General features: G+C 31.8%; 2 protein-coding genes across 4 annotated transcripts in view; one reads left to right on the forward strand and one right to left on the reverse strand.

The window, feature by feature from the left end:
- The first annotated feature begins 536 nt into the window (after positions 1 to 536).
- The window catches only part of LOC126739047 (facilitated trehalose transporter Tret1-like), a 47673-nt gene continuing 24124 nt past the window's right edge, over positions 537 to 24085 (forward strand). The window contains exons 1-4 of one of the 2 annotated variants that reach the window (XM_050444567.1): positions 537 to 693; positions 2145 to 2242; positions 2454 to 2525; positions 2641 to 3547. In XM_050444567.1, the coding sequence (XP_050300524.1) occupies positions 645 to 693; positions 2145 to 2242; positions 2454 to 2525; positions 2641 to 2754 (333 nt within the window). In that variant the 5' untranslated portion in view covers positions 537 to 644 and the 3' untranslated portion in view covers positions 2755 to 3547. Of the gene's footprint in view, positions 694 to 2144; positions 2243 to 2453; positions 2526 to 2640; positions 3548 to 24085 lie in introns of those variants that run through there. The other variant, XM_050444566.1, reaches the window with a different exon arrangement.
- Positions 13016 to 15394, reverse strand: LOC126739051 (putative nuclease HARBI1). 2 transcript variants are annotated; one of them, XM_050444570.1, is made up of 2 exons: positions 15014 to 15394; positions 13016 to 13993 (listed from the first exon to the last, which is right to left on the reverse strand). In XM_050444570.1, exons 1-2 carry the CDS (start codon positions 15139 to 15141, stop codon positions 13072 to 13074), a joined length of 1050 nt encoding a protein of 349 aa, XP_050300527.1. In that variant the 5' UTR covers positions 15142 to 15394; the 3' UTR covers positions 13016 to 13071. The 2 variants fall into 2 exon arrangements, with proteins under 2 accessions (XP_050300527.1, XP_050300528.1); XM_050444571.1 differs by lacking the exon at positions 15014 to 15394 and adding an exon at positions 14242 to 14275.

The raw sequence follows: 24085 nt of genomic DNA on the forward strand, positions 1-24085 counted from the left end.
TGGAGAATAACTCTTGAAATGTCAAAGACTTGATAAAAAACGCTCAAATGTGGCTACAATATTGAAAAGTGTCCTATTCCTTAATGGGACTGTTTTACCGAATGTGACTTATCAAGAATTTCGCAATTGACAAATTAGTGCAGCTTATGTGAGTACCCGTTTTATTGTCCTTTTATGTTGATGTAATTTCTACATATTTTTATAATGGCAAATAAACGTATATTTATTTAATCAAATAATATTAAATTTTATTCTAAAAATATAGTTTTTTTAAGGCAGATGAAACCATGGTTTATTTCATCCAGATTTTTCAAGTATTTTAAATTTTATTCTAGGATATTAAAGTTTCTTTGAGACATGGCTCATTTTTTTGGAATTTAAAAATCGTAATATTCATTATATAATTTTATTTCATTTTTTCAATCAAACATGTAATACGCCAGCTGACAACCGATGTATTAGATAATATTTAATCGGATTCTTCCAAAATCAATTGTTTATCGACTATATTTCGAAAACCTAACAATATGATAAGCTGATGATATTCATGATAATTATTTCGTGGACAAATAAACGTAATAATTTAAGTAATTCATTTGTGTGGTTTGGTGTGTTATGATTTGGGATCAATTAAAGTACAAAAAATGCATCTGTTCGTTGGAAATTTTAGGTTCTATTTTATCGTGTTGACAGGTGAGTCTATTTTTGTTAATTTATTCAGAGTTTATAGGTTAAGTATGTACTGGACCCCTGAAGATGGTTTCTAAGAAATATTTTCGAAACGTTTTAACATAAAATCAATATAGGTATTTTACTTTAAAGCAAGTAACTTACCTAACCTTTCTAGTGTATTAATTTTAAATTCAATTTGTGTAATTTTTTTATTTGTTTTTTAAATACATACACTTTTTTAAATATATTTTAAAGAGAAACTTCTCTATAATTTCAAATATCTCGTAATTTGAATACAATTATTTTCTAATGTATTTCAGTTTAAAACTTACATTAAAATCATAAAAATAACCAAATGATGTAATAACTTTATATTTATTTTAAGCATTTTTAAACATCCTTTCTTATATAAATTATTGCCAACTTCATAATGTACTTTCCAAACATTTCGAATGCCTCATTATCTAAATATAAAGATTGTCTGGTGCGTTTAACAATCAAATAGTGCTTATCTAAGAAATTACATTTTTATATATCAGATAATAAATGCCAAATATATATATGTACCTTTACCTGTAAACTGAGAGCATGATTAAGCAAATACTCGACATGTAGTTCTATAGTGCACTTAAAATTAATTTAAAAATATCTAACTGCGTCGCCTAAATCTAATTAGCTTAATAAGAAACCCTTAATAATTACATTTTAAATCACTTAATGACAACAAAAATACTCATACAGTGTATAAGTATTATAATTTTAAGAATAATAAATATCTCAAAATGTTTAAATGGGTTAATATCGCTTAGAACATTTTTTTTGTAATGAATATAAAAGTGCTCCACTACTTCTTGCATCATATGACAACAACTGTAAAGACAACATTAACGAGCTACGAAAGCCAGTTGATTGGTAGCCAGCACCTTTGATCATATTACACAAACAGATTTTTACAGACAATAAAAAACAGAAAATTTTTATAATAACATATTAGCAAAATATTGCTTTTATTAAGTTTTACAGAAGAGAATTGACTATCTTACATGCCTTTCCTACGTCATCATAAAATATAAGCCCCATTTTCACTTAAGATTTATTAAAATTTAAAAATTATGACATTTATATATGAATACGATATGAACTGGACAGCGCTTATCTAAAAGGTAGAAAGCGCCAAATTGCCATTTTTGAGTTAAGTATACCAACGGACGTAAAATGTCAAAACTTATTTATCTAAAAAGTTTCAAACGCCAATTTGATGCGACAGACCTCTTTTGGTAAAGGCTACCAACTATCTTGCTGGGCATTGCAGAAATCTGCTTATTTCTAAACAAATCCAAGTCGGTTGGATTCATTTTGACAAACATGTTCTATTTTGAGTGACGTGTTTCACGTGTTATTGTTTTTAATACGAAACTGCTTGTTGTTTGCGGTTACTCTGTTTAAAAGTTTTTCTAATTATATTTTTGTAGTTAAAGTCTTAAAAATGAGTCGGAGAAGTGCTTTAATATTGAATATGGCATTAAAGCAGGCAGATTGTGAATTCGGTAATCATGCGAAGGTTGTGCCGGTATGTATTATTATTTTAATATTCACTTATTTTTAGGGTTATAGTTTTTTTTTAATGTAAAATACTAAATTAAATATCAATTTAAAACACTACTTTTATACTTTATGATGTAAATAGTATTATTTTTAATATTACAAGCACATGGGTCTTATATTTTTTCAGATTGTCGCTTGGATCTTTTTAAATAAATAGAGTTTCTTTTTAATTTCAGTCAAACAGTACAGAAATGGATAATGTTGTACAACAACAGCCGTCCAGACAAATGATCAATGGGAAAGCTTTGGTATGATTTTTTTTAAATAAATTTATTTTTTTTTTAATAAATTAATTTTTGAATAATAAAACTTGCTGAATTTATAAAAAATCACGATTTGATATTTTCAATTTTATTATTTTAGCCAATGAACTCCATGGATAGTGCCTGTACCTTTAAAATAATCAATATTGAATTGCAACAGCCGTTGTATAATCTTATTAGGCCTACTTCTAAAATTATGTATTGGGTATTATAATGAACGCCGTGCCAACACAACTAATTCGTTAATAAACTATACATATACATGTATTGTGCGCCTTGTTCGGGATATTGATGCTTCTCCGAGCTAAGATTCTCAGGATGTGTCGGCACTCGGCAGTCGGGCGAGGAGTAAAAACAGTTTTTACGAAAGACAGCGTAGTGTTAAGTATGCGGTTGCATCCTGGCCGGTGTTACGACTAATTTATTAATCTTTTCGTAAATTTAATAAAAATACAGTCCACTTTAAAACTCTTTTATTTCGACACGCAACCTGAAGGTTTAACATATTATGGTCTTATCGATTCCGGATGCAACCCCTTAACGCTTCGATACATCAACTTACGCAAGTCTAGCAACACAGCTAGCAAACCTCGCGAACTTAGCAACACAGCTACAAAACTCAGCAACACAGCTGGACAACTAAAACAGTGTGGTCGTACAAGTCATCAGTGGCATCGCAGCAAATAAGCAAAAGCAACTTGGTAAGTCGTCACATTTCCTTTCTTTACATTGTCTTTTTTTCCCTATTGCTATCTGGTATTTTACTGTAGTAAAGAGAGTTCAAAATGCATGGGGATAATGAAAATGAGGCTAGCGATGAAACTTTGGCTAAATATAAACTAAAAAGGGGACAAATAAAATCCCAATTAACGCGATTTACTACTTTCTTGGATAGATTTGACACATCCTCGGATAATTTCGAAGAGCTTGAAAAACGATTAAACCAAATTAGCTTCTGTCTTGAAACATTCAATAATATTCAAGATGAAATAGAATACATAACTGGAATGGTTCAAGAATCAAAACGCGAGGAATTTGAAACTAGGTTTTTTAAAATTGTGGGAAGGGCTAAAAAAATACTCTCAGACTCCCTTAAAAGACAAAACACATCTGTAAACAATGTTACAAATAATGCAAATATAAGCAGCACGGGTATAAATCCAAATATTGACTTACAAACGTCTGTTAGGTTGCCACCGATAAATCTAACAGATTTTTACGGATCTTACGCACAGTGGATGACTTTTTATGACATTTTTAATTCTCTTGTTCACTCCAACACATCTCTGAATGATATTCAAAAGTTTTGGTATTTAAAATCATGCCTCAAGGGTGACGCTGCCCAGCTAATTCAATCATTAGAAATGTCGGAATTAAATTACAGCATAGCTTGGGATTTGCTTAAAAATCTTTACGAAAACAAGAGATTGATTGTTCACACGCATTTAAAAAATATTTTTGAAAGTTCTACACTAAAAACTGAATCCCGTGCTCAACTAAGAATTCTTTTAGATAATTTTAATAAAGATTTAAGAGCTTTAACTGCTTTAAAACAACCAACTGATACATGGGGCACACTTCTCATTTATATTTTAACCTCAAAACTAGATTTAGCTACTAAACGCGATTGGGAAGATCTATTAAACAAAGAAAACATTGACTTTCCTACTATTTCAAAACTTACTGAATTTCTAACTAAAAAATGTATTTTCTTAGAAACAGTAGAAATTAAAAGCAAATTTGAAAAAACACCCGAAAATAAACATTTAAACCACCTTTTAACTGATACAATTACATGTGCCTTTTGCAAGAAAAATCACCTTAACTTTCGGTGTGATAAAATATTTTCTATGCAAACAAGGGAACTTTTTTCCGAAATTAAAAAACATAAATTGTGTTTTAATTGTCTAAGACCTTTTCATGCTAATAATGAATGCCTTTCGTCGGGTTGTAAATATTGTGGCAAAAAACATAATTCGTTATTACATTCACTTTATGACACCTCTTCTGGCAACCCAGTAAAGGATCAAAACATTAATTTAAATAAACGAACTGAGGCTTTATTATCAGTTCAGGGCCAAGGCCAAAATGACACAGTTATTGCGGCTACTCAAACCAAAAATAATCAAAATACACCAGTAATCGAACCTCTTATTCAAACGTCTTCTAATCCGTATTTAAACATGCATAATTTCTCTTTTGAAAATAAACAAATTATACTAGCAACGGCGATAATTAAAATAATCAATGCTTTCGGCAACGCGGTCGAAGTTAGAGCGATTCTTGATAGTGGATCGCAAAGTAATTTTATGACTTACGGATTGGCACAGCGATTACAATTAACAACAGAAAAAATTAATATTCCTGTTGCCGGTTTAAATAATGCTTGCAATAAAATCTCGAATAGAGTATACGCTACCTTTAGGTCACTTCGAGAAACGTATAAGAAATCTGATACTTTTTTTATTGTAAATAAAATCACTGAAAGCTTACTGCAAGTTTCATTTGATATATCAAGCCTACATTCCGCAGAATTTTGAACTTGCCGATAAGGACTTTAATTTATCGCGTCCTGTTGATATTTTACTCGGAGTTGATATATTCTTTGATATCATGTGTAAAGGCCAGCATAAATTGGGTCAAAATAAACCGATCTTACACAACACTAAATTGGGTTGGATATTAACGGGCACTTTGATATTTGATACAAATAATAACGGGAGTCTTTTAATTCGAGATTCACAGCGTTATGAAGTTTGTAATTTTTTAGTGACTTATAACGATTTAAATAAACAAATTGAGCGGTTTTGGATTATAGAAAACTTAGAATTAAATCATAGAGATTTATTACCGGAAGAATTGGCCTGTGAAAAACATTTTATTGAAAATTACAAACGCGTAGATCAGGGTCGTATTCAGGTCAGTTTGCCGGTAAAAAATAATTTTGTTGATCTTGGCGATTCGAAACATATTGCCATAAAGCGATTTTATGCTCTTAAAAGACGCTTACAAAAAGATAATAATTTTAAAACTGAGTATTGTAATTTTATGTCGGAATATGACCGATTAGGGCATATGTCACTTATTGATGATGAAAACATAGATACCTCCGAATTAACATATTATTTACCGCATCATGGCGTGATTAAAGCTGACAGCACAACAACAAAGTTACGGGTTGTTTTTGATGCGTCGGCAAAAGGCTCTACAGGGGTTTCTTTAAATGTTGTATTAATGACAGGTCCTGTTTTACAAAAAGATTTACTTTCTATTACTCTGAATTTCCGGTTTTATAATGTGGTGCTTGTAGGTGACATTGAAAAAATGTACCGTCAAGTGCAAATATGCGAAAATGATAGACAATTACCGTATGGCGTCCTAGTCCACATGATGAACTTAAACACTACACGTTAAACACTGTAACATATGGGACTGCACCAGCTCCTTTTTTAGCTATCCGATCACTAAATCAAGCAGCAATTGAGAATTCTAAAAAATATCCAAATGCCTCTAAGGCTATTTTAACATCATTTTACGTAGACGATTTATTGACTGGGACGGACTCTATTGAACACACTATTCTGTTAAAAAATCAAATTTTGGAAATATTAAACGAAGTTTGTTTTCCATTAAAGAAAATTTACTCTAATAAGATTGTAATGTGTAAGTTTTAAACGACTGCGATCAAGGTCAACTAGAAAATTATGACTTATCCGAAGATAAAAACCGTAAAACACTCGGATTATTCTGGAAACCAAAGAGCGACACTTTAAGCTTTTCATCTAATTTCCTTAGTTGTGAAGCGAAAACCAAACGCGAAATTTTATCGGTAATAGCAAATATATTCGACCCAATGGGTCTAGCCGGTCCTGTTACTGTGAGCGCTAAAATCATAATGCAAAGGCTTTGGCAGTGCAAGGTCGGATGGGATGAAACTATTCCATCAGACTATTACATACTTTGGAAGTTATTTTTTGAACAATTACCTTACTTAAATGTAATTAAAATACCTAGACAAGTTACGATTTCAGATTATTCATTAATTAAAATGCATGGCTTTTGTGATGCCAGTGAAGCGGCATACGGCGCATGTGTTTATATCGTAGTTACAGATATTACCGGAAAGCGTCATTCGAATTTGCTATGTGCGAAATCGCGCATTGCTCCACTAAAAACGGTATCTTTGCCACGATTAGAACTCTGTGGAGCTTTGCTTTTATCAAGTCTAATATATAAAATACAGCATTCTCTTGACATTGATATTCCAGATAAATATTATTGGTGTGATTCCACTATTACATTAGCATGGATTGCAGGTGAACCAAACTACTGGAAGACCTTTGTCGCGAATAGAGTTGCTCAAATTCATGAATTTAGCGATAAACAAAATTGGAGACATGTCGGTTCCAATGAAAACTCCGCCGATGTTCTATCACGTAGCTTAAATCCACAAAAATTAAATGAATGCATTTTATGGTGAAACGGACCCGATTTTCTAACAAAACCTAAGTCTTTTTGGCCAAGTGTAGTACAAAATATAAATTTTGATAAGGTTCCTGATAAAAAAAAGGCTATGCAATTTTCATTTCTCAATCAAACTTTATTTTCTGATCAAACGATTTTTAAAGAGAGAATTAGAAAAATATTCCAACTTTCAGAAATTGTTACGAGTAATGCCTTCTGTCCTTAAATTTATCTTTAGAATTAATCCAAAAAATAAGAACAAGGAAAATGCCGATTTAACACAATCTGATTTTATTGAGAATTCATTGAACCTTTTAATACGGATGGTGCAGTATGCTGAATATGCATCAGATATTAATTCTTTAAACAATGAACAATCATAAAAATCAAGTAAACTAATTTCTCTTAATCCTTTTTTGGATAATTCAGGCTTACTGCGAGTAGGTGGAAGAATTAGACATTCTACTCTTCCACCTAATGCTAAACATCCAATATTGTTACCTCCAAATCATAACTTTACCAAACTATTAATAGAATATGAACACAAACGTAATTTACATGCATCTACCCAAGCACTCTTGGCTATCATTAGAAATAAATATTGGATAGTTCATGGCAAGGGTGCAATTAAACGTGTGATCAAACAATGTCTTGTATGTTTTAAGGCAAAACCACCTTATAAAGTTCCCATTATGGGCGATCTTCCCCAAGCTAGGCTTGTACCTTCACGACCATTTTTAACGGTTGGCTGTGACTTCGCCGGTCCTATAATGATTAAAGATGGAAAATTAAGATCTCGTAAGGTTGTTAAGGCATATATTTGCATTTTTATTTGTTTTGTCACTAGGGCAATTCATATAGAATTAGTTGGGGATATGACAACACATTCTTTTTTAAATGCTTTAAAACGATTTGTGTCACGACGCGGTTTATGCAAGGATATATATTCAGACAACGGGAAAAACTTTGTCGGGGCTAATGTGGAAATACAAAAGATGTTTCAATCTGTCCAGGAGACATTAAAAAATCGTGATGTTTCCACATTTTTTGTAGAAAATGACATAAAATGGTATTTTATACCCCCTCGTTCGCCCACATTTGGTGGTCTTTGAAAGGCCGCAGTCAAATCAGCTAAATTTCATTTAGTTCGAATGTTAAAGGAAGCTTATTTGAGTTTTGAGTCTTTATCTACAGTATTATGCCAGATAGAGGCAATCCTTAACTCCAGACCAATAACTCCCTTTTCCCATGATCCCAATGATCTTACCGTTTTAACTCCCAGTCACTTCCTTATTGGCGACTTGCTAACCTCCATTCCACAACGAGATGTGGCAGATATTCCTGTAAACCGACTGGTCTTGTACGAGCGTCTTCAAAAAATAGTCCAGCACTTCTGGAAGAGATGGTCAACAGAATACTTGACTTCTCTTCAACCACGAACCAAATGGAGAAGCAGTGCAAGTTCCATAGTTCAAATGGGGTCGCTGGTGCTTCTGCGTGACGAAAATTCTCCTCCACAATAATGGGTGTTGGGCAGAGTTTGTGAACTTCATCCAGGCAAGGACAATGTTGTGCGCGTAGTGAGCGTGAAAACAAAAACCGGGGTGTTTAAGCGAGCTGTGTCCAAAATTAGCGTGCTTCCGATTGAGACTGAATAGGACAAAAAATGGTGGTGAATTATGAACTTTACGTTTTTCTGTGTTTATTAGACATAGAGTTGAATTTAATTGTTAATTTACGTTATTTGCATATAATCAATTAATATTAAGTCCATATATTATATTATTTTATTTATACTTATTATATTGGTTTACTTCTACTGTATACTTTATATATTGAAAGTATTCTTTCAAGGTGGGCGGGATGTATAATCTTATTAGGCCTACTTCTAAAATTATGTATTGGGTATTATAATGAACGCCGTGCCAACACAACTAATTCGTTAATAAACTATACATATACATGTATTGTGCGCCTTGTTCGGGATATTGATGCTTCTCCGAACTAAGATTCTCAGGTTGTGTCGGCACTCGGCAGTCGGGCAAGGAGTAAAAACAGTTTTTACGAAAGACAGCGTAGTGTTAAGTATGCGGTTGCATCCTGGCCGGTGTTACGACTAATTTATTAATCTTTTCGTAAATTTAATAAAAATACAGTCCACTTTAAAACTCTTTTATTTCGACACGCAACCTGAAGGTTTAACAGCCGTCGAACGAAATAATTTGCGTGACTTCGGTAATAGTATGTTGAAGTAATTTTTACTATTTAATTTTTTTTTAATAAGATTCTATTTAAAGCTTTTTTCATACGTAGGTATTCAAAATTATAACCGGTATCTAAATTTACATTTTAGTATTGCTATGATTTTTTGATATTTAGTTTTTTTATTGCATTTTATGATAAAAATGTGGGTAACATTTTAGCAAAACAACAGCGGAGTAGATAATAATTTCGATGTTAATTCGCAACAGCCATCATCCAGCAGAATAATGTGCCTGACAACGCCGGTATGCCTTTTTTGATAAATAAATTGAATACTCTTAGTAGTTTATATTACTTTTAAGATCCCAATTTTACTGTTTCCACTGATGATCTTGAGGATGGAGAAAAAAAAATTCTTAACTTTGAAGATTCAGGAAGCGAATATGATCCGGAAGAAGTTGATGATTCTGAATCAAAAAAATCTGACTCTGTAGACTCTGATAAGAGCAAGAACTGGAAGAACCAGAAGAAGAAAAACGAAACGAACAAAAGGGCCGGCCAAAAAAAGGAAGACCAATAAAATATCAAGGACAGACTTTTAAGAGCAGAAAAAAATTAAAAGACGTTAACAGGAAAACCGGTAGAGCCCAAAAAATTTATAGATTTTCAGTGCAAGTGTGCATTAAAATGTACTGAAAATGTTTCTTTTTCCATTAGAGAAAAATGGTTTCAGCAATTCTGGGACCTTGAATCTTATAATGCTCAAACAGCTTTTATTGCTGCTACAATAAAAGTTCATAGCATAAAAAGAAAACGAAATAAAGATAGCAATAGAAGACAAAATACCAGGATTTATGAAATAAATAATGTAAGGGCTTGCAGAGATATGTATACTCAAACATTAAGAATTTCTCCAAAAAGAGTAAACACAGCATTAAACCAAATCCAAACAGGAAATGTCAAAGATAAAAGAGGTTTTAAAATCAGTGGTTTCAACAAGATATCTGAAGAAATAGAAAATAAAGTCAAATAAATCAAATAGCTAAATTTCTAACATACATTTCACTTTATTGCAGAAATAATGATGTAGAAGCAAAGTTTTTGGCAACAGATCTAACACTAAGCAAAATGTTTAGTTTATTTATTTATTAGGAAGAAACTAAAGATAAGATAGGATTTTCAACATATAAGTCAATTTTCTACAAAAACTTTAATCTACGACGCAAACCACCCGTAAAAGACACTTGCAATACATGCGATTCTTTTAACATTAAAATAAAAAATAATGATGATTTACCGCAAACGAAGCACGTGAAGCGATGAAGTGTGATCTGAAGCGAGCAAAAAATAATGCAAAACTTGAAGCTGTAACATACGATATGGAAAAAGTTTTGGGCTTACCCAAGTTGCCAACTAATTTGGTTTATTATAAACGGCAACTTTAAATTTACCACGAAGGGGTACATGCAGGATCAAACGATATTGACACCATATTGCTTTATTTGGACAGAGGCAATTGCGGGTCGTGGAGCTCAAGAAGTGGGTTCTTGCTTAAAACAATTTATTGATAATTATTTAGTTCAAGGAAAAAAGGAGTTAATTTTATGGTCCGACTCGTGCAGTGGACAAAATCAAAACATAAAAATTGTTTTGCTATTAAAAGCTATACTAGAAACTCACCCTTGTTTAAAAACTATTTACTTTAAATATCTTATTCCCGATCACAGCTTCCTTCCCAACGATATAGATTTTGGGAAAATTGAAAGGTCTCTTAAATATCAAATACGTCTGTATACGCTTAATGAGTTTAAACAGGTATTGGAGAATTGCTCGAAAAAAAATAAATTTGTTACATGTGAAATGACAAAGGATGACTTTCTTGGCACTTTGCAAATTGAAAAATCTATAACTAACAGAAAAACAGACATTAATAATGAGAAAATTAGCTGGCTTAGAGCTAGAGTCATAATGATTGATAAAGTCCATCCTCAGTCTATTTTTATGAAATATTCTCACAAAGAGAGTGAACAATTTAAAGAAATTAATATAAAAAAAACTATTAAGGATAGACCTTCCAATATTACATCCACTTTTTTTGCTTCCAACCTGTTTCAACTGTATCCAAATGGAAAGGAGATATCAAAAAAAAATTAGCTGAACTTAAAACTTTAATGCCAAATGATGCAAAATATTTTGATCGAACATTAAGAGGAGCAGATTTTGAAGATGATGTCGAGGGATTTGGTGAGAGTATCGATTTTGAAGTAGAGAATCAGATAGAGAATGAGTAAATAAGTGAAGTTTCTAATTTTTTTTATTTTTTTTAGTTTAAAATTTGTTATCTGAGGCAAACGGGTTTAACTTATTTGTTTTTACCTATTGCATAAACTTGAGTTGTTAATAAAAAAAGATCTAAGAAGACATAAGAGTTTTATTTAAAAAGAACCAAGCGCCATTTCTTACTATCAAAATGAGAAAAGATAATGTTATTATAGTTTTATTTATATTAAATAAAAAACAAAACTATTTTGCTCTCTAAAATATAAAAAACAGTAACAAATAATAAATTGTTGATTTTTAAAGATTTAAAATGTTTAACCTTAATTTACTCAAAACTGTAAAATGGCTGTTGGTACCTTTTAGATAAGCGCTGTCCAACTAATGCTTCTGGCACAAGAAAAAATTGGTAAGAAAGCAGTATGGACAATGGGCGGTAATATTTTTGCAAATGTTGATAGGAAAAAATTGCCAATTAAATCTGAGGATGATGTAATGAAAGATAATGAATAGGCCAAAACCGCAAACTTAGAAATAAAATTACCTTTGTTTTTTTTTGTGTGCTGAAAACAAAAAAAAAATTCTTATTATTAAAAATAATTTCTTATATAGGCAAAATTTGTTGCGGAAAGAAATACCATAATTATATCAGTTGGTTTTTTTTTATTTATAAATCTAGGGTTTCACACATACGTTTCATTGTAATTCGTAACTTCATTATTTTGATTTCATTATTTTGACAAAATATATTCAGTAGTGGCTCATTTAATAACATAAATATTTATATACATATATTTTTTTTTTAAATATTTAATTTTTTTTCAAGTGTATATTTAGATTTTGGCTACATTTTGACCTATTTCGGCGTTTTTTTTTAAACAGTGGTTTCCGATAAATCCGTGGTGGGAAGTTTTTAAATGAACACCCTGTATGTATGTTTGATTCCACGTATGATGTATGATGTATGTTGACACCCTCTTGTATAGTTTTTGAGATATGGAGAATCTTCGAATGTGCTTCTTGAATGCCAGGTCGCCTTTGCCTCATTTTACCAAATTTAAGGATGCTATTATTCAGGGTGAATATAATGTTGTCGGAATATCTGGAACATGGTTAAAACCAAATATCTCAAACTCAATAATAAATGTTCCTGGCTATCAAATCTTTAGGAATGATTCATCAAGCAGGGGTGGGGGATTGGCTCTTTATGTTAAGAACAATTTTTAAAGTTTGAAGTTCAATATCACATCAAATGAAACATGCGAGGAATTATGGATCTAAAGTAGTTGAAATATGTGAATAGGACTTATATGGTTGGTGTTATTAAAGACGGAAACAGACTATCATCACGTCAACTTAAAGGTTTGTGGGAGTGTTTTTCGGATAAAGTGTAAAATATGGAAGAAATATTAATTGAAACAGTGAAACAACATACTGTTTATATAATCACTCATCGCACTAATATAGGGATCAGCGAGTACGACAGGAATCCTGGGAAGAAATAGGCAGACAATTAAAAATAACAGGTAATCTCAGGTTTTCATTTATTTATTTTAGTTAGGAATAAGTAGTTGGAATAGGTACTTAATTAATCATTTTCGTTGTAAATTCTTCCTTTACCAACCATACCAATTTGCCAAGGCACCGAACCAGTAGATGAATTAAAATATTCTTTAAAAGCCTCTCGAGTTCTGAATGCAGCATTAGCGTGATTTCTCCGTATTTCTTGAATATTTAGGAGGGCTGCTTTTGGAGAACGTAAAGTAGAAAGGTCGGGCTCCATTGATTCTGTACTCAACATATTATGCAGACAGCATGTGGCTACTACAACTTTATCCACGAAGTCTGGTTGTATTTCGAAGTGTCTAAGAAACACTCTCCAACGAGAGACCAAAATTCCGAAGGCGTATTCTACAGTGCGCCTAGCCCGTGATAACCTATAATTGTATACCTTATTAGGTTCATTTTCCCCCAAATAAAATCTGCTGTACGAACGAAGCAAATAAGTTTTAAGTGGAAATGCTTCATCGCCAAGAATAACATGGGACTGTGGTAATACATTTGCTTCGAGGGGAGTATCTCCCGGTACTCCTAATGTTCTGTTTTGAAGCTTCTTACCAATTTTTGATTTCTCAAAAATACCTCCATCGCTATTCCTGCCATAGGATCCAACGTCAATTGCGATAAATTTATAGTCGGCATCAACCAAGACCAAAAGAACTATTGAATGACTCCCTTTGTAATTGTAATATGTAGAGCCAGCATTGATTGGGCACTGAATATTAACATGCTTACCATCTATGGCAGCAATGCAATGCGGAAAATCCCATATTTGACAAAATCTAGCCGCAGATTTTTTCCATATCTCTGTCATTAGCGTAGGCATTACAATGGGTCCCAAGTTCTTCCAGATGGCATCACAAACTTCAATGACTATTTCTCGAACTGTGCTAAATCCTAGTCTATAGCTGAAACCCATACTTCTAAATGAATTGCCTGTCGCGAGATACCTGAAACAAAGAAAGTGATTTTTATTTTAGCGGATAAAGCCAAACAAATGTGGGACAAACTTAGAAGATGCTATAACAATGCCAGGAATCGGCGACTTGCACCCAAAAGTGGTCAGGCTACTAAGAATATTACCCTCTGGAAGTTTGAACAACAAATGGCATTTCTTTTGCCTTACCTTGAAGGTCGAAGGTAAAATTTAAATTTCTTATAATTATAATAATAATAACAATAATAATAATAATAATACCTTGAGTAAATATGATTCTTTATTATCATACTGACGGCAAGGACGTGCGGCAATCTGGAGAACGATGTTAATGATGCGGATGATATCCTGGCGAAAAATGATCCTACAATTGACGACGATAATGGAGAGTCAGATGTCGAACAATATCGAGAACAAGTCTCGGAACAAATACATACGAATGAAAATAGGGACGCGTTACAAAAACTTAAACAAAAAAGACAACAACATAAACAGGTTAGCAAAAAAAATGCTGTGGCAGAAGTAGTTCAAATTATGCAGGAGAATAGCAATCTCAGAAAAAGAAAATACGAAGATAGAGAAAAAAGGGTAGAAGCTAAGAAAGACCAAAATAAATATTATTTGGAAAATATGGACGAGATCGATTTAGTTTTTTTTGAGTATGACAAAAATGACAAAAAAAAATGGCTAAACCTGAACAAACATTTGTTAAAATACAGGTTAGCAATGCGGTACTTCAAGCCGAAGAAAGAACCTGCGAAAGGCAATCATATCACCCTGTACCCAGAGTCATTCCTACACCTTTGAGTTCTACACAGTCATCGTCTACAGTACAATCAACTTTTTCACCAGAAAATTATCTGGAACACGATGATGGGCATTTATCAAACTCAAGAAACACAGACTGCTGGGAAACAGGACAAGTGCGACAACCGACGCTTTTAGAAATGACCTCATTTGAGACAAACTATACTATGCTTCAATAAATAATTGTTTCCAAATGATGAAACTGCATTTATTTACTTGAACTCACCTTAAACACACCGCTAATCTCTCTTCAGTACTTATCGCCCTTCGGAATTGGGTATTTTGCTTCTTGATATGTTCTTTAACAAGTCCGTGCAAAAAATCAAGTTCTTCTTTGGTAACCCGAAAATACATATATGATATCGATCTGGGTGCTCATTCAGCTCTTTAACTAATCTGTAATATTCTCCTAATTCTTCCCTCTGTTTATTTATTTCGTGCACCCACTTCCTTTTTATTCCATCATCAACTATTAAAAATACAGCCACGTTTTCTAAGTCTTTTTCAAAATCTGAGGAACTGGTTGAGGTCTCACTTTCCATTTTGCAAGACACACAAAAAATATAAACGGCGAATTGTATGGTTACAAGTGATATGACATGTTAAATAGTGTGATTATAGGCGTGACAGCATGTGAGGTTTCGTCTAATATTTCAACAATATAAATAATCATTTTATTCAAACATCAGTACAAAATAACCCAATAGATGTAGAACTTTTAAGCCGCGTATCCACCTGACAATAGGAACGTTTAAACACATTTGCAATCGTTTACAAACACGATGTTTATCCGGTATATACGTCGGTCACTCACATTTGAAAACGTTTGCAGGCGTTTGTCACTGTTCCGCGAAAAGTTGGTAACTTCAAAGGATTTGACTTGTTTGTGGATTTCTGCCTGATTTCAGTGGAGACGCGATATTCTACGTTTGTAGATAAATAAATATTTACATAGCTCGCTAATGCTTTCATGATGGCGGCACATACTTCAGGAATTATTCTAGAAATGAGCTGCTTCGAAACTTTGAAGAGGTACATAAGACTGGCATAGGAATCTCCTGTGAAGTGTGATGGCCAGTCTAATTTCGGCAGAGACGCACTCTCGATAGTTCGTGTCAATTTTAGATATTTCTGGAGAAATTTTTAAGAGCAGAAAATCAAAATCTCTTGGCGAAACTCGAGTAAAATTTTTGAATAAGCTATTCCTGTCAGTTTTGATATCAGAAATCAGCTGCATAGAAACTCTAGTTTTTAAAAAATAAGACACCCAAAATCTATTTTTTTTTCTTTTCTTTTTTTATTCGTGCGCAAGATACTAATGCAGCACAGGCGGCAAGTTTCTTTCTACTTAACGAGACCATTCTTAAAATTTTTCTATTCTCGGTTTTCCTCAAAATAAAAAAAGACCAGGATACGTGACAAACGCTCTCAAAACTGCTTTGTGAACAATTTCAAACAACACGTGCTGATCGGTGGGTACTTCGTTTTGCAAGCGTTTATCAATACTCGCAAACGTTTACAAATGTTGCTACAAATGTTAATGCCAGTGGATATGCGGCTTTAGAGTTTTACAGAAACAATCAAAAACTTGAGATGTCAACAACTAAATTTAATGTGCGTGTCGTATCCACCGATGTTGTGCGAAAGTATTTGTTTGAAATAAAGTCGCTTGCTACCGGAGCGGATGAAATAAATCTTGATATGTTGCTATTGTGTCACAGATTACCTAAACCAGATGCGAAAGCTTGCGTCGGCACCTTTCAAGTTCGTAACCCAAGAGGTGTACAAAGGCGCGGCTCCAGCCAAAGCGAGGCCTTTACCGGTAGCGGATGATTTCCACCATTTGTCATAGACTTTCTTTATTTTTTAACACGCATTTTTTTTGTACCAGTTGTTCAGTTTCAAAAAAAAACTATTAATAAATATTTATTTTATTATAAATGGTTAAGAATTCGAATTTTTTTATTGCTTTTCTCCGATTTTTTTAAAGATTTCAAATCTCTGTTAGCATACTTTAAAGCATAAAATATCCTAAGTCTTATAAATAACTCTACAATATATAATCGAGGGAAATTATTACAGGGATGATTAAATTTTATTAAACTCATAACGTTTAAATATTTATGAGAAATGCCAAGTATAGTAGATATTTGATCAAACATTGAAATAATTTTTTTTTCTAATTCATAAATAAAACATACAAATTTCTCGCTAGGTGTTTTCAAACTACCAAAAATATTAGTTTCGGTGTTGCAATATGCTTTTAGTTTAGTTAATAAATTTGAAGCATCAAGGCTTCCGGATTCTTCTGAAAAACTGACACAAATGGGACATTTATGAATATTTAAAGCTTTTTTAATTAAGTAACCACAGACATATTTAAAAGCATTTTGTGTGGTTAAACTGTATTCTCTATAATCACAATCAGAAACAGTTATTGCCTTACATATTTGAGATGACTGCGTAGGCATCACTTCTCTTAAATTTTCATCTGAAACGTTTTGTAGCTCAGCTAGAAGCACGCCTAAATCGTCCTCACAGTTCATATATTCAGAGTGTAAAAAATTCTGACAAAATATTTTTTTATGGGCTCTTTGAAATTGAATTGGGGTTGGATTTACGTAATTCCCTCCTTGTTGTCTTATATTTCCGAAATAATTTTCAAGACAGTCTTGATTTATTTTTCTGATTTTTAGGTAGCTAAATCTGCAATTTGAAAGGCGCTGCCATAAAACTTTCAATCCATAGATAGATATCATCCAACACGAACGAAACTTATACTTTTTTGTCAAATTTTTTCCCTTATTATTGCATATTTCAAGGTTTTTCAAAAATAGCCACATGTGATTTAAAAACTCAAGTTGATAATCAAGACTCCGATATGCATTTTTAAATTTATTAGGGTGGGACGTATCTGTAGAATTAAACAAATCAAACAAAGTATTAAATTTATCTATAATTTTAATTGTAGGTAAAGCATCTACAGGAAGTGCTCCTAATGTCATATATGTATTCATTCCACTCGCAACACTATGACTTAAAACTTGAGTGGACAGTTTTACCTTCATCTTTTCAAAGTTATTAGGATATACAGTCGTGGTCATATAAATAGCACACTCTTAATTTTGCAAAAAAAAAATTCTCTATTAATTATTATAAAGAACTAAAACCCCATTTTGAAACTTCAATCCAATTCTCAGTTGACGTGTCTCGGCGATTTTTTTAAAAAGTTTTTATATTGCCTTTTTGTCACCATTAAAAAAAGGTATAAAAATGTAACGTTTTTCTGTGTAGATTTAGATCAAATTTACTGGTCCCATTCGAAAGAGCAGGAAAAATTATATACCCCTTGAATATTTCATGACAATTGACCAATAAATAGTCTAGATATAAAATTTAAAAAATGGCAAAAATAGCGCTTTTTTCACGATTTCTGCAAAAATAGGCGAATTTTGTCATTTTTAAAATTTTATATCTAGACTATTTAAGGTTCAATTGTCATGAAATTTTTAAGGGGTATATAATTTTTCCTGCTCTTTCGAATGGGATCAGTAAATTTGATCTAAAATTACACAGAAAAAAGTTACATTTTTATAGCATTTTTTAATGGTGACAAAAAGGCATTATAAAAACTTTTTTAAAAAATCGCCGAAACACGTCAACTGAGAATTGGATTGAAGTTTCAAAATGCGGTATTAGTTCTTTATAATAATTAATAGAGAATTTTTTTTTGCAAAATTAAGGGTGTGCTATTTATATGACCACGACTGTACATATGTGGGATTTAGTAAGTTTCGGAGCACACTATCGAGTTTCGGTTTAATCGCTTTAGCCTGCTCAAATTGCTTTTTTTGTTTTAATATATTTCTTTTTAAACCTCTGACTTGGTATCGCAACTTCAGCTTTCTTGGGCTATTGGCAGTCAATGCAGATGAAGTTTGTGTTCCTATGCTTGGTATGTAATTGACGGGCGTATCTTTAGTTCCTGTCACATCTAAAAAATTATTAACTCTAATACTATTTTTATAAATATTTAGATAATGCCTATGCTAATACCTGTGTCTAGATAATAACAAAGAAAAAAAATTAATATTATTAAAAAAGTTTTAAAAATATTTATTTTCTACAGCACATTTTAAAATAAATGTCCTTTTAAAAACAAATTTTTATTTGTGTGAAAATGAAAAAATAAAATAAATATTACAAGACTTGATAAGGCAGGGTAAACCGAGGGGCAAACAGAATAAAAACAAATACTTAACATTTTGCTGAAGAGAAATGTGACTTATTGTTTGCTTTTATTATATACATATGTTAGCGACCTATAACTCTAAAGAGTTTTTATTTTTTGCATTATACTAACTATTTTTTTTATATTAATATTTCTATTATACTTTTAGTGCAATTGATAAACAGCAAACCAAAAGCCCCTTTTAATTAGGAATATTTCTAATTAGGAATATTGATGACAATGCGGTTCTTATATATTTTTGAACCATAGTGAAAAATGTTTAAATTTGAGCTTCATATAACAGCACAAGAATTAAGTCTTAAACATAGCAAAATTGCAATTTTCTTCAGCCAATTTCCTATGAGACAGTAAAGAAAGAATTAGGTAACTAAATCGTGTTAAACTAAAAAATAAAAATATATGTTTGATTAAGATTAATAACACAATCAGCTCTTTTTTTAAATTAGCAATAAAAAAAAACATATATTAATAAAAACACATTAAAATGTTATATTTTATTGTTATTGTTAGTTAACCTACCTGATAAAATCAAAATCTTTCGTGGAGGTTCTTCGCTTTCGGATTCCATTCACATTAATTTCAGTTTCATTTATTTCCGTCGGGATATTTTCTTTATTTTTGAAATGAAGGGAATTATCAGTTCTGTAATAAACTATATCTTGATTTTCTGTAAAGTTTGATCCAATCAATATATCGAATTTAAAGTTTATATCTTCAACGACGTAATATTTTATACTTAGGTTAACTTCATCAATCTTTGTCATTTCAGAGACATATTTTGTAACCTGTGTTCCCAGTCCCAAAAACCCAGAAAGAGTAATTGGTTTTTTAAGGTCATAAACTTTTAGCTTAAAAGATTCTGCAGTTAATTTTTTTATAAGAGAACACTCGCTTTCAAAATCTATAAAACCGTTACATTCATGACCATTAATAATTATTTGTTTGTAAAATTTGGAGTGCGGGTCTGTAGAATTTTCAATAATATTTACGTTTTCTGTATTTAATTTCTTTTGTTTTTGTACTTTGTCTTGAGTTTGCTTTGGGTTTAATGAGCTATGTTTTTTCTTTAAGCAATTTACTTCAATATGACCCTGAATATGACAGAAATTGCATGTCTGATGCTTATGACGGCAAACCGAACGATCATGCCCTTTTTTTCCGCAAGCTACGCATACTAATTTTTCTTTTTCTACCCCTATTGTTCTGCTTGTGGAAGGTACTACATTTACTTTATCTTTTCTCTCATGTGAAATTGGTTTAAATTTGAAGATGTTAACGTTATGAGATTTATTAAGAGGCAAAGATGTATAGGATTTATTTTTCAGATAAGCGCTTAGTGTATTAAGTTTTGACATATCGCTTTCTCGGTGGAATATCGACCTAAGTATAAATTATAAAGTTTTGAGAAAATGATGTTTTAATATTTTTTTAGATATCTACGTTAATTTTTTGTTAAATAATTTAGCAGAATTTTGTTGCAAATAATTTTGAGGTTAAGAATAATCTTAATAAATAATTCTGCATAATCCTTTTCACTTTTTTTGGAAAATCCTCATTTCTACCCCCCTCTTTTTAAAGTCTCCTTTCAATTACGTCATTGTTTCTCTAGAATCTATTTATGTAATAATACTTCTGACAAAATTTGATGAGAAGATCAAATTTAAGTCTGCAATTTTATGATCACAATTTCAAAAAATAGGTACAGAAATAATGTTTTACTACTAAAGAAAAAACAAAAAAGAAAGTAGAGTGGTTTATTAAACATCAAATTAAATATAAAAGTATTTTAGTACCTACTAAGAAAGGCAAAAAAAGTTTAAAACAAGGGAACAAAGAATTTATAGTTCTAAAACTTAAACTAAAAAAAATAACTTACTAAAAATATTAAAATAACGTATTAAAAAACGATTCATAATAATTGGGAATAATATTCGCCGTCAAAAGACTTATCTATTCTTTTATTGTCAGCTATTGGCATTTTTGCGACGTAAGCTGGTTTTCTAATGATATTTTTAATATTGTTTGCCTCTAGAGAGCGCCTTGATCCGATATTTCTGCTTTTGGCTTGCTTCCAGTCCGTTTCCTTATAACTGGTTTTGTAGAAATATACATCACTATCTTTTACAAAGCGTATTATTTTTATCTCTGAAATTTTAATTTGTGCCCCGTTATCGTTTTTCTGGCAATTAAAACCTATGTCAGAATTCAATTTCTTGATATCAACAAAATCTTTAAAACCTAATTCTTTCACATTTAGAGGATTGCCTTTCTTTTTTGAAGCCCGGATTAGTGGAACAAGTTGGTGAGGAACATAAATAGGTCCGGCTTTCTTAGCTCTATTTACTGATTTCTCGATTATGCTATGAATAGTGTCTCTTTCGTTCTGAGTGTGGCCCCTTATAAGGTATTTGTGAGTGATGGAACTGATGGGAAGTGTTTGAACGACATACAGATACATTGCAAAAACATAGCTGAAATAAAATACGATATTAAAGTATTTATTAGTTATTATAAAAAAATACCGGTTCTTCTGCTGACCACAGCAGTTATCTGAGTAGAACACTATATCGGCACCAGGTCTCTTATTTGCAATTTCTTCAATAAACATAAAAACGCATGAGCCAATTTCAATAGCACCTCGTTGTCCAAGACCTTCGTGCCAGAAAAAGCATATCGTTTTGTCATTACTTACGTCGGTTACCTATAAAAACCATTTTATTATTAAACAAAATCATATTAACAATTTTATTATTATTACCGTAAAATTATAGCAATTAAGCCTGGATTTATAGAAAAATGCAGATGATTGTCCCATTGGTGTTCACTGCGCTCTTTGGTGTAATTTCTGTGCATTTCAGAAATAGTTAACTCTCCCGGAATAAATTCTTTTGTTGTATTTTGCCTCTGGTAGTGACTTTCTACTCGCGGAATTGAGTCAATATGTTTTTTAACAGACTCAATGATTTCTTCATCTGTTTTTCTGTGATTACCATGGCGGCCACGTTTATCTTCAGGGATGATACCAGAATTTGTAGCACGTGCCTGAACTACAGTTCGCAATGCGCGCTCAGTTATTCCAAACGTATTCATTAAAAATTTTTTACACACGCGATGTTTTTTTCCATTATCCCATAAATAAAACCCACAATTCGGTTTTCTAGGTCCTTCCGATACTACACGGCGATACTTTAATTCCAATGGAGCTACACAAGAGGCTAGAAAATCTCTTTGTCGTTGCAGAGTGGACAAATTCCAATAGTCCTTAAAAAACTGAATTCTATGTTCCTCCGTAAATTTTAAGGAACATTTCAACGTACATTTATCCGGGCATGGTGGTCCAATTACTTTCTCTTTTACAACTTTTCCAGTTCTTGACACATAGCTTTTACCACTATTTTTTAATAACTTGGCCTCGTTTTTTTTCCAGTTTTCGGGATGTCTTTGTCTTTTTTTCTCTTTTTTTGGGAGATACTGGAGGCGACTCGACCTGACAGTTTTCTTTATTTTCTAAGTCTTCACTCGATAAGGACTCATCACTACTAGGTGGAATGTAGTTATCGCTATCCCCTTCACCCCAAAGATTTTCTTCATCTTCTGAGTCATTTATCTCATAAGATGGAAGTGTAATTTTTTTTCGTAGTATCATTTTTGTGAGACATTCTTGATTAATTATATTATATGAAATTTTCTTATCTAAAGTTGATTTTGTATCTGACTTCAATTGTACAGTGCGTGATAGAGTAATAGGAGTTTGCTGTGAACTGGTAGTTGCTGGCATGTTATCAGATTCATAAGAAGAAAATTCACCAAAGTGGTTTTCGGTTATTTGCAGGGTATCAGGTTGTTGAATATCTAAATTAGTGAAAGTAGGCTGACAAGCACTTGGCGGTAGTCTATCTATAATACTGTCAGTAGAAAATTCATCATTTTGATTTGAATTTGTTGTTCCTTCGAATTGAAAATAGTCAATAGACGTTTGCGGGTCAATCAAATTTTTTTGGGATTTTTTTAAAAGGTGAAGAGGACGATTTAAATTAAGTTCTTCCTCAGGCATATTTTTTGGCTGTTTTTCGAAATCTCCCGAAGCTTAATCTAAAAGATATTTTAATATCACGAAAAAATTGCAAGATCTATATGAGATTTTTTAAATAAAATATTAATATTTTAAGAATACTTTCGAAATATTACATTTCTAATATTTGATTAATGTAATTTAATTTTTGTTAGCTCATGAATTTAAAAAAGAAACACACCTGAGATCGAATGGTTTGTGGCCAAATGTACCATTAAGTTTCCTAAAATCCCAAAAGTAAATTAAAATAGAATTCTCTTGAGTTTTTTAAAGTAGTCTTAATAAAAAATTTATCTACAACTTCTAGAACCAACATTGTCATAAAAAACAGTTAGGTCACTACTAACGACAAAAATTTCGGAACAACAATGGCCATGGGCGAAGTTAGAGCCTCAAAAATGGGGGGGCTAAAGCCCCCATCCAGGGGCAGAGTTACACGAAGGTGAGGTGAGGGTGTGGCCATCAAAGAAAAGTCCGCCGCAGGCGCCTCCGAAGGTAACAAATTTTTTGGTGGGCACCTTCATTTTCACTTATAAGTCGTTAAAATTATTAAAAAAAAAAGAATAGTCTTAAACAGCTTCTATTCTAATTTGTTGTACTATATACATAATATCATGAATTTGTTTTACTTTTATTTTCATATTAGATTTCATCCAAGGAACACGTTTCTGAATTTTATTGCAATATCCATAATGTATGAACCATTCTGTATATGTATTGGAGTATATTGCATACACAGCAAAAGTCAAAAGTCGCTAGTTTTAAAAAAAAAATTTAAACTTTCAAGAAAAATTTCAAAGTTCAAAATAATATCATTTTAATATCTAATTGTCGGACTTAATTAATTTAGACAAAGTTAAACACGACGTTTCGGTTGGTAAGTATCTCCAACCATTATTATATTAAAATGTTATATTAAGTGTAAACTAGCAGTTTAACCAAAACAGCAGTTACCAACCAAAACGTCGTATTTA

Source organism: Anthonomus grandis, chromosome 8 (assembly GCF_022605725.1).
Source record: "Anthonomus grandis grandis chromosome 8, icAntGran1.3, whole genome shotgun sequence".
In the NCBI taxonomy this organism is placed as follows: domain Eukaryota; kingdom Metazoa; phylum Arthropoda; class Insecta; order Coleoptera; family Curculionidae; genus Anthonomus; species Anthonomus grandis.